At 41.9% G+C, this 11,482-nt stretch overlaps 1 protein-coding gene across 1 annotated transcript; it reads left to right on the forward strand.

The window, feature by feature from the left end:
- The first annotated feature begins 504 nt into the window (after positions 1 to 504).
- LOC102304099 (FYVE, RhoGEF and PH domain-containing protein 4) lies at positions 505 to 11,419 on the forward strand. The gene is made up of 16 exons (XM_005939245.3): positions 505 to 791; positions 3,262 to 3,402; positions 3,530 to 4,094; positions 4,201 to 4,675; positions 4,884 to 5,029; positions 5,261 to 5,417; positions 5,498 to 5,636; positions 5,821 to 5,879; positions 5,978 to 6,121; positions 7,229 to 7,401; positions 7,524 to 7,554; positions 7,661 to 7,744; positions 7,885 to 8,010; positions 8,103 to 8,246; positions 8,348 to 8,488; positions 9,452 to 11,419. The coding sequence occupies exons 1-16, from the start codon at positions 671 to 673 to the stop codon at positions 9,749 to 9,751; spliced, it is 2,946 nt and encodes a 981-aa protein (XP_005939307.1). The 5' UTR covers positions 505 to 670; the 3' UTR covers positions 9,752 to 11,419.
- Positions 11,420 to 11,482: the final 63 nt, after the last annotated feature.

Genomic DNA, 11,482 nt, shown 5'->3' on the forward strand with positions numbered 1-11,482 from the left:
TAAAATAAATTTGCCACTTTATGAGCTCACCTTGTGTTACATCATTTGGAGAAGGGCTTACTGCCACTTTATCCCCCTGTCTTCGCCTCAGGACTCATTGTAAAAAACATTTTTTTGTGTGTGTTTAAGGCAGCGTGTCAATAAACAGCTACAAATACAAATGGCTTATGTTTACTTCCAGGCTCTGGGGAGGCCAGTCCAGGTCGATTAAAACATGATTGTACTTTTTTTTTGCAGTTTTTGTATTAATAATTCCATAAATTTTGACAACACCCCCAATAGCACTGGGTGAAATGCAGCCCTCATCTATCGATCCATCTATAGATATATATAGATGACCAACCATATATATAGATGGCCAATGACCAAAGCAATATTGCTTTGGTCATTGGCTGCTTGCTCAGTCATTTCAGTTCCGCGGTTCCATCCACAGTGGTGAAAGTGACTGCGCTCTCTGATTGGTCTGCGTCCTCCTCCAGTGGACTTCAATTAGAGGCGGGGATTTATCAGCAGCTGTACGTGACGTCAGTGACGCTGATTAAACAGGTGAAGCAGGATCTTGTATTTGCTGGTATTTCGCGTTTGCTCTCCGATTGATTAAGAGCTCGTGGACTTCAGTGAAGCGTCTGCTTCAGTGGGCAGAATTTGAAAGCAGGGCTGCTCTGTCACCATGTTTGACCTGAAGAAGAGGAATAGTTTGACTCTGAGGGACAGCCGTGGGACGGAGGAGTTCAGACGAGTGGCGGTCAGACGGAAAGTCCAAGGTCCTGTGGGTGACTGTCAAACCTCAGGTGAGATACTTTCCGCTTTGGGAGGCTTTATGATGTTATTGGCTTCTAGACTGCATCAACTTTGGGTGTTAATTAAAAATAAATAAACAGATGGGAGTTTAGCTTTTGTGTTGATGCTAGTAGTTTATCCTTTCAAGAGGCAAATGTAAACTGCAGTGAAAGCTGGTAGATATAAGCTAATATTCACAATAAAACTCATATTACACTCATAACCAGTACTTATTGTATTCTGTATTATCCCGTTTCTATGTGTAGTTGCCAGTTTTAGAAATTTATAAGCTAATACTAGTGAACTCTAAATTATCAGTCCAGCAGTAGAGACTGCATGCTATAAAGTTTATAATGTTTAGCCTCCGGAGGCCATTGTTTGTGGTGCTGTAATTGTGCATATAATATTTATACTTTAAAGGGATTTCTAATATTTTGTCTGTAAGTCGAAACGCTTAAGAGCAAAGAAAATGCATTAAAAATAAAAAGGCACGCTAACACTGGCAGTTTTGGCTCTGTATGAGGGTGACCAGGGCAGCAGGGTAAGGGCATTGACCCTCCTTGTTATGCACGGATTACATCAGTTAATACTATTTTGGTTGCTTTGTAAATCCAGTCCCTTTGGATTGCTCTCTGTGTGTGTATTTGAATTTTTTTTAGCCACATTTGGCACCGTAGCTTGTTGGATTACTGATGTGAAATCTCTTCCCCCTGATTGAGCCTGGACTTTGGCAGTTTGTGCTTTGAGACCACCATTTGTCAGTTCCACTCAAAAGCGTCCACACAAAGTCTTACTGTTCCCTCACTGAGGCAGAATTATGTGCTTAGAAGTATGTTGGTGTCAATGGTACTGTCGCATGCAAGAGTGGCATCCATATTCTGAATGCAAATTATTCTTTAGGTTACTACTCTATGCAAAAAGCTGTGTTTTTATTGCATGTTCAGAAATGGGAAGAAAAGGCAAAGATTTCCTTAAGATAACTTAAAACATTGCCTTTACTGTATGATGCAATTATGCTCAGCGCCATGCCCTCTGCACGGCAGAATAACCCACTCTGGCTCTATCTAAAGGTAAGAAAACCTAACAGTAGCTTTCAGCTGGTAGAGGAAAAAATAACAAATTTCCCAAATTAGTTGTTGATTGTTATTAAGAATTGTATTGTTGAATGATCTACCTACGTGCCCTTTAAAAACCTCATAGACACAGTTTCACTTTATGATAGTTTATTTAAAAAAAAAAAAAGAAAAAAAAGTCAGTGTGTTTCTTTGCAGTTCCTCTCAGATGCATGTTGTCTTGTAAACGCTGATGTAACTAATAAAACTGGCAAAGGTTAGACTCTGTGATGAAATACCCAGAAGTAAGAAGAGGAAGTATTACATAGAGAATGTCGGCTTTAGCCCCTCCACGTGACCAATCAATCCACCACACTTCAGCAAGGCGTTAGTTGGAAAGCTTTACACTCGCTAACAAGTAACTAATATTACTGCGTAGGTTTGGCTATAATGTGCAGGTAAGGAAACGATAAGTTACACAATTACAAGTAGTTGTTGTTGGGTAAGGATGTCAGGCAATACAGTTAGAGGTCAGATTTCAATGAAGCCATAAATACTGTGTGGTTTGTTTGTTTTAATGGGACTTTTGTGGGGGGGTTGGGCGAGGATTCTTATTATATCAAATATTATGACCAGTTTAACAATGAAAAATGCCTGTGGAGGATTTGGAAAGTAAAAGAATCCTTACTGTGTGTGCATGCATGGAAAGGGAGCTTTATTCAGTCACTGCAGAGAATTCAGGTACTTGACTTTTTAATATTAACAAGATTGTTAATAACAATATCATTGTGGGAAAATCACCACCTGATAGAAAGCATGAAATAGACTAGCACACTTTTTAAAAAATGTATTATTATTTTTTTAACTAAAACCTTTAAGTACGTTAGGCAAGAATTGGAGGGGGCAGCTAACGTTTTCAGAAAATGAAAAAAATATTTTTACTTAGAAATAAAAACAACTTTTCTTGATTTATAAAACTTAAAAAAAAAAAGCTAAGAATATTTGAATGACACTTGCACTCTTCTTCATAAATCAATAAAAATTTTAGCAGCTGAAGAAGAAATGCTTTAAAATAACCAGGAAAAATATGTCCAGTGAACATGCATAAAAACATTTAACGAGATTAAAAAAACAAAATCAGAGCTTTTAATAATGCAACCATAGTAGAAACTTTGGTAAAGGAAAATGACCTTGAATCATCCTCTTCAGTTTAGAGATGTCTTATGTTGTTCCCCGAAAGCAAAAAGGAGGATCTGTGAGGCAGATTCCTGGTTGTTGGCTGTAGCTGATACTAGTGAAAAGTTTAAATTGTGGCTTAATGATTTTACAATGTTTAAATGTTTAGTTTTCTGAATGTGTAACCAACTGACTACAATAACTACAACATGCAGAAAGCATGTGTGGGTGTAGTAACAGTGTTTGTTTTCAGATGTGAGCAGTGGTGTGAGGGGTTCATACAACGGTGGCCATGCTCATGGCAGAGTTTCTGGACCAGAACTGATCTCAAAAATTGGTACAGAAAAAGATGATGAGAAAAGCCCAACGAAGAGATCACCTTTTAAACCCCAAGGTAAGTTTAAAATCCTGCAAACTGCATACACAACTTGCAATGTTGTTGCCTCACATGGCAAATTTGTTACTGTAGCTGTTCATTGTTCTGCAAAGATGCTCAGCAACCACAATGTCTGTCTTTGCAGTGCCTCCTCAACCAGATCAGATCCAGAGCCCTCCGAGGGTAGGACAAGATCAAGCCTGCAGTCTCACTCCAGGAAAAGTGCCACCCCAGCAAAATAATGGAACAGAGGAGAACCAGAATAGATGCAATGGCGTTTCTATTTCCTGTGTAAGCCCACAGAATTGTTTAGACTCTCCAAGTAAAGAAGGGGGACGTTATTTTCTGAATGGGGTTTTGGATCCACACATCAACCCTGCCAGACATCCTCAGGGGATTCTGAATCTTACAAGCAGGCCACTATCAGGATCTCCAAGCCCAGGCAAAAGAGGCATTCAGAGCTGTAGCCCTCTGAGAGAAGAAGGCCACAGCCCCGGTAAGCTGTCCCCAAGAAACTATAGACCTCTCACGGGAAAACTACGTGCTTCGAGCCCTGTTCAAGGGAAGATGGGAAGCTACAGCCCTGCCAAGAGTTCTAAATCCTTGCTAGGACTGCACAGAATCTCAAGCGAGAAAATAGAAAGACGGGAGAAGAGAGCAGGAAAGTCTCTGAGTGTGCCTGACCTGATTGTGTATTTGGATGAGAGCAGGTAGTTGTTCAGTTTGTGATATGTTCTTGTAGTGCGTGTTGCATAGCAAGTGTAAGTCTTTTTTTAATTGATTACATTTATTTATTTATATTTTTTTCCCCTCTAGGATTCCCTCAGATAAAGCTGAGCGCTCTCCACTCAAACTGCTGCACTCACCCAATTTTAATATACCTGCCATCACCGTCAAAGCATCAGCTAAGCATAGACGCAGTCTTACCACAAATGAAGAGCATCTGTTACACAGCGGCATAGAGCATTTCCCAGGACAAATGAATGGCATTGTGCAGGAGAACAAACAGCCAGCAGCAAATGGGATGAGGCAAAATGACAAAATGGAAGAAGGCAAGATACCTGCAGGGTATGGCTCAAAGTTTTGCTGCCAGTGGACAGTGGCAACCACAGAAGATGAGAAGATTCACAATGAGAGAGCTGAACAAAATGAGGAGAAACTGAAGCAAGAAGAGAGGGAAGGAGATGAGGCGAACAATAAAGAGAGCACAGAGCAGAAGCTGTTTAACATCGCTACTGAACTCCTGCAAACAGAGAAGGCCTACGTGACCCGCCTCCACCTGCTAGACCAGGTGAGTGTTTATGCTGTTGGCACGTCTAAAAGACAAATATGTGCACAATGCTTAAACAGAGATTATTGAAATGAAACTTAAAAACGGTTTAATCCTGTAGAATAATCATGTTATCACTGCTGTTCATAAGTGACGTTTACTTGCTGTGTAGAAGATTAATATCTGTGAAACTAAATGTGATGTTGCATTTCGCTGCCTCCCACCTCAGGTTTTCTGTTCACGCCTAACAGAAGAAGCAGGTCGAGGCTCATTTCCTCCCGAGGTGATAAGAAATATCTTTGCGAACATTTCCTCAATCTACTCTTTCCACAGCCAGTTTCTGCTGCCTGACCTGGAGAACTGCATCACACACTGGTGAGTCTTTCAGAGAGTTGGTACACTTCATAAACTTGCAACCCAAATACAAACCGCCTTATTGTTATTATTGCTATTTATACAGTTAACCTGAGAAGCTCATAACCTTCATATTATCATAAAGCTAAATGCTTTTGCACTCTTGTCCAAAATTATTGTTTCATTTTAAAGCCAATGTGAACCAACATGTAATGGCTCCCTACATTTGCCCTCTCATCTGCTTAAATGTAGGTGTAAGAGCCCAGGCCTGGGTAAGGTTCTTCTACAGCACGCACCCTTCCTGAGGATGTACGCTGACTACGTCAGAAACTTCGACCATGCAGTGGAGCTGGTGAGGACCTGGACCGAACGCTCCTCTGCTTTCAGAAACATCATCCAGGACATACAGGTAAGAAATATTCTGCACGGTGTACATCATCGCAAATTCATATTCCTCTCTCATCACAAGGTTTTGTATGTCTGTTTTAGAGTCAGGGGATCTGTGGCAAACTCACCCTGCAGCACCACATGTTGGAGCCAATCCAGAGGGTTCCACGTTATGAGATGCTGCTGAAGGATTACCTGAAGAAACTGCCTGAAGATGACCCGGATTATGAGATTACACAGAGCAAGTTGTCTGTGTATTTATACCATTGACCTGTTCATTTTGTTATTGATGATCTTGTCACACCATTAGTAATGGATGCTTATGTCGAATTTTTGTGTTGCCTTATTAATTACTATACATTCATCATCACTGTCCCCCCATTTTTCTGCCTACTGTGTGTAATGCCTCCTGTCTCCTCCAACAGAGTCCTTGCAGACCATTTCCATGGCAGCCACACACTCTAACAGTGCCATCCAAAAAGCCGTATGTAACATTACTGATACTGTTTAGCAATGTTGTAAGGTTTCCTGATATTGTCTTGAACTGTTCCAGTATTTTATCTGTGAACATTTCCTTAACAGGAGGGTCTGAAGCGACTCCTGGAGATCTATGAGATGGTTGGAGAGGAGGAAGTCGTGAATCCAACCAACGAGTTTCTCAGGGAAGGTCGTCTGCTCAAGCTTGCTGCCAGGAACACATCAGCCATGGAGAGACACCTGTTCCTGGTTGGTGTATATAGAAACACATGCACACTCTCTGTGACTGATTTTTCTCTTACCTCTGTCGTAAAGTTAGTAATATAACTGGCTTAATCCCAAAAAGTTGATTCTGTTCATCTGGACGTTTTTGGTGGGAGAAACGTTTCGTCACTCATCCAAGTGACGTCTTCAGTCTCAGCTGACTGCAGGTTTCACCAACCTTATAAACAGGACATTTGCATAATGACTGAAACCAGCCCACTGAAGGAACAGTGGGCTGGGAGGTCAGTTCCTTCGTCATGATTATGAAAATTCTCATGACCACTGATCAATGGCCATGAGTCCCATTCAGAGAGTTGGGGAATGGCTGCAATCACAGCATTGTAAGATGGTGACAGATGTACCCTTAGACCCCTCCCCAATTCAGAGATGGTCTTTCCATTTTCACGTAAATGGCCTTCTTGACTCCCGCTTAAACCAGCATTCCTCCCTGTCCAGGATGTGTACATCCTCATCATTGAAAGAGCGTCCACTGGCCTGTAGGTGTGAATAGTCTGAAGAGTCCTGGCCTGATGAGAAGGCCCTGAGTAAATGTGGTTATCCCAGTTGGACATTTGTCAAAGCTGAGCGGGCACCTAAAGAAAGCTCCAGCCGATCGAGGAGAAAAGGACAACTGCTCCATAAGCTAAAACCCTTAGTTATCCCTCCACCCCAAGGAATCGGTCCTCCAACACAAACAGAATAACATAGTGTACGCTGTTAAGTGCAGGAGGATTGCCAGGATTTCTACATCAGGGAAACCAAACAATCTCTGGCTAAGCAGACGGCACAGAAGAGCCACCTCGTCAGGCCAGGACTCTGCAGTCTATTCACACCTACAGTGGACACTCTTTCAATGATGAGGATGTACACATCCTGGACACTCATCACTTGGATGAGTGCCGAAACATTTCTCCCATTGAAAATGTTACATCCAGATGAACAGAATGAACGTTTTGGGATTTCCTTACCTGGATGATTGAGCATGCATGAAGACATAACTTGCTTAAATGGATATCTTTATTTCACTCCAGCTGTCATCAGTCTAACACTAGTTCATTGCATAACTGATTGCTTGGTAACTTTTATCTACAGTTTAACAACTTCCTGCTGTGCTGCTCTCCAAAGTTCAGCCTGGTCGGGCAGCGTTTCACTGTGCGCTGCAGGATCGGGATGGATGGGATGCAGGTGCAGCAAACCACCAACGAGGATCATCCATACACCTTCCAAATATCTGGAAGGGAAAGGATCCTTGAGCTGCAGGCCAGGTGGATGTCATGATTGAAGCACATCAGTTCTTCTTTTTGTTTATGTTTTTAACTATTTACTCAGATTATTTTGAACAGTTACACTTATTAATTGTAAATGCATTCAATTTTGTTTTTCCAAGCTCCAAGCAAGATCGGGATGAATGGATAAAGGTATAATCAGATTTTATTTATTAAATTCTATTTTCTAGACATTAAACGAAACGTTGATTAGGAAAAAATGAGTTTTCTCATCTTCTAAAGCAAGTTTTGTCCCCAGGTGATTCGTGAAGCCATTGATGTGTTTCAGAAGAAAAATGATACCTTCAGACTGGCTTCTAGGGAGCTTACTGTAGCAGAACCAGTAAGTTGTATCAATTCTAGGAATATGGAGTAAAGGAGGATTTTCTTTCCTCAATGTTTATTCATCCATTCTCCTCAGCTTATTTAATTCAAGGTTGCCGGGGGGCTGGAGACTGTTTTAAAACAAAATGTGTTTCACAGACAGAGGAGCTTGGCAAACGAGCCCCTCGCTGGATCAGAGACAATGAGGTGATCCTGTGTATGTCCTGCATGGAGCCTTTTAACGCCCTTACCAGAAGAAGACATCACTGCCGTGCCTGTGGTTTTGTGGGTGACATGATAAACTGCAGCTTTGTATCACACAAAACTGAACTTTATCTGAGAACAGCTCACACATGATGGTTTCTCTGTTTCTACAGGTGGTGTGTTGGAAGTGTTCAGACTACAAAGTGGCTTTAGAGTATGACGGTTACAAGCTGAACAAAGTGTGTAAAGCTTGTTACGCCATCCTGACTGGCCCGAGAGGGGAGGGCTTGGATGGAGAAAAGAGAAGAATGCTGGATGTGAGCCTTGTCGTTTCAACTATTTAAACTTTATGGGTTGTTTTAGATCAAAAAGGCCACCTAACAAATTTTGATCATTGTTTTTTTGTTTTTTTCCACAGTCCAAAGCATCTCCAGGGCCTACTGACAGTGTAATGAGTGGTTTCCTGCAGTATGGGGACAACCCCCAGACCTGGCAGCGAGTGTGGTCCGTGCTCACCAGGGCTGAGCCTCCGGTTCTTTACCTGTACTCTGTTCCACAGGTAAAGTGTTCTGAAAAAGTGAGGAATAATAATAACGTTGAAGAGATTTTGCTTTTACGTATAAGGGTAAAACTGTGTTTCTTTGGGACACTGGGATATTATGTCGCAAATATTTTATACAGTCAAAATGAAGACAAATACTTGAAATGCAGCTGGGACTGTAAAGATGGTATGGTACACGCAGTGTTTGCCCCTCAGCTGTAAAAGACTGATGGGGTGTTGCGGTCACCCTGCCGGGCAGGTGGGCAACACGGACACAAAGTTTGCGAAAGTGATAACTCGAGAATGAAGTAATGTAAGACTTTTAAATTGATACCATAGGTGCATCTACTTGGGCATGGGTGAGGATCTCCAGGCCTTCAGGGCCAGTGTTCTGCAGGTTTTAGATTTTACCCTGGGTCAACACATCTGAATCAAATGATTAGTTCATCACCAGGTCTCTGGAGAACTTCAAGACATGTTGAGGAGGTAATTTGGCCATTTAAATCAGCTGTGTTGGATCAGGGACACATCTAAAACCTGCAGGACACCGGCCCTCGAGGCCTGGAGTTCCCCCGCCCCTGCACTAGGGGGTTGAGGGGTATGACTGGCCACCACCAGTGGTTGGATAATTGGTCAAACACTCCTTACTGTACAACAGAACCCTTTGATGACAAACGTCCTTCGTGTCTGACTGGAGTCTTCTGTTATTATTAAACCAGTGAAGGCAAAGAGAGCCTACCTATGCCAAACATGCTTTTGAATACATCCCTCCACAAGTCATTTGGTCTCCTGGTGCACATGGTTTTCTTTCTGTTCTTAACGAATGTACTGCTGGTTGGTGTGCTGCCCCTCCCACAGGTGAAGGATGGTGTCATGTTATAAAAGGTTTCAGCCTCCAGTCTTTTATTGCAGCCCTGCTATGGGTCTTGTCATTTAAAACAAACCCTTTTTGAATCATTGTTTGTGTCCCTACATTTCCAGGATTTAAAGCCCCTCTTCACTATACCTCTACTGGGCTGCAGCGTAGAGGCTTTCCCCCAGGCGTTTCAGGGTCAGTCCTGCTTCCGTCTGACCCAGTCCAAAACCCGCCACACTTTCACCTGCGATTCTCGGGACATCAAACGCAGCTGGCTGAGTGCTCTGAAAGTTGCTGTGACAGGATGGCGTACAGCATGCTCACTGGCTGTTTGTGACAACAGCAGAGGAATCAGGTCTGGCATTAATGGGAGTCTCAGTGGTGAGAACTTTGTAGTCAGTGGCAACAAGGAACATCGCTCTTGAATGTTTGTAGTGTGTCACGTATGCAACAGCAGAACAAATGTCCATTGTTGTAAAATGAAAGTTCATGAATACAAAGGTTACAGTACTCTGAAAACTGTGTCTTTAAAAGTGTTGTGCACTTTATTTCAGAAATGGTTTACAGTAAAATAAATAAAGTGAAGGCGTTTTAACGTGAGTGAGACTATCCCTTCAACTACAACTGCATTTGCTTTAGCTCTGTACAAGTGCTAAGGTTCCAAGTGGAGAGAAAATGTGCTCAAGGTTATTTTCTTACAGCAGACAGTAGAACACACGATTGCAAAGAGTTCCAGTGACACAGAGGCTCTGCGGGATCACGATCGCCTTATAAAACACATTCAGCTGATCCCATTTCTTCACATATTATTACAGTAAGTGGATATTTACACTCAACAGTTTACAGCTAAGCAACAAAAACACGAAAAGAACCGGAAAAGGAATGTTTACATCCTGTCATGTCTGCAGCACATAGAAACCAAAAGCACCAGGTTCATTTACTGTACAGTGTGTTTCAGTCACTGAGATGATGAATACAAATGTTCCTGTCTGACTGCATGTCCATGAAGCGGTCATGTGATGACAATAAAGAAACTTCCTCACACATTGGCTGTAGTGTTTGATGGCAGTTGTACCTGACTTGTGGAAACGTGCAGGCTAAACCTGAAAACATCCCACAAGAAGGAAAGCAGATTTGAAGCTCCATTAGGATAGTTTTTCACTTTTACATGAACAATTGTGACAGGAAAAGCTTTACTTTTGATAAAATTGCCACCAGAGCTCCGATGTTCTTTATACATGTTGGTTGTGCAGTAGAACCTCACATTTAAGCCAGCTTTTATCTACGATCAACAGTTGTTTTAACCAAAAACTGATCAATCCAGTGTGCAGCTTACAAAACAGCTCTACAAACTTTGCTGCTAGCTGGTGCCGTGGTCATATCTGCTAAAAGAGCTAACTCGTGCTATTTTAGCAGTGAGCTTTTGAAGACGAAGGAACTCTTAAAAAAAAAAAAAAAAACCTGAACAAACAAATGTATAATTATAAAAAAATGCATTAGTGTTTTAAATAAAGTGAACCTATATTCTCATTTCCAGCTAAATGGTTCGGCTCTAGGACTAGGATGTACTTGAAGGATCCTTGCTCAACTTATAAGGGGCCTTGGTGTAGCCCTTGAGTTCATCCTGTGTTTGAAGTTTTAGCTCACTTTCACCTTCTCTTCTGATTGGCTGCCCCTCAGCAAGTGGGTGGGGCATCTGCTACCATATTAGGAATATCCTCTCTTACTGACATCATACAGAGCCAGGATCAGTCTAAGACCTGAGCTTTTGTTTAAAGCGATTTTTGTTTTTTTGCACGTACACTGACCTCAGTATTTCACAGTATCATCTTCTTTCGGTTGCTCTCTATAGGAGTCGCCACAGCGAATCGTCTGCCTCCATCTCACCCTATCTCTAGCATCCTCTTGTCACAACAACCCTCTGCATCAATCTTCTTTGTTTTCTTCTTTTCCTCCTGCCAGCAAGCTCCATACTCAGCATCCAGAAAAGGAGGCAATAAAAAGCTAAAGCACTCACCCCCTGACTTGCTGGAGGTGAAAATATATAGTGAGTTCATTCTCTTCCTTACTTTCTCTTGACACTGGAGATGGTAAATGAAAATGAAAAATGAAAGAGACTTTGGGTGCAAACAAGCCATTTCAACACTCCTCTGTGT

The sequence above is a fragment of the Haplochromis burtoni genome, unplaced genomic scaffold (genome assembly GCF_018398535.1).
Source record: "Haplochromis burtoni strain Fernald_Lab_line unplaced genomic scaffold, NCSU_Asbu1 Contig_267, whole genome shotgun sequence".
Taxonomy (NCBI): Eukaryota; Metazoa; Chordata; class Actinopteri; order Cichliformes; family Cichlidae; genus Haplochromis; species Haplochromis burtoni.

Excerpts from the sequence above, each read along its gene's own strand:
- LOC102304099 (XM_005939245.3), top strand. The coding sequence starts at position 671 with ATGTTTGACCTGAAGAAGAGGAATAGTTTGACTCTGAGGGACAGCCGT. Across the intron at positions 6,122-7,228 it reads TGGAGAGACACCTGTTCCTG|TTTAACAACTTCCTGCTGTG; the intron begins GTTGGTGTATAT and ends TTTTATCTACAG. Across the intron at positions 7,555-7,660 it reads ATCGGGATGAATGGATAAAG|GTGATTCGTGAAGCCATTGA; the intron begins GTATAATCAGAT and ends TTTTGTCCCCAG.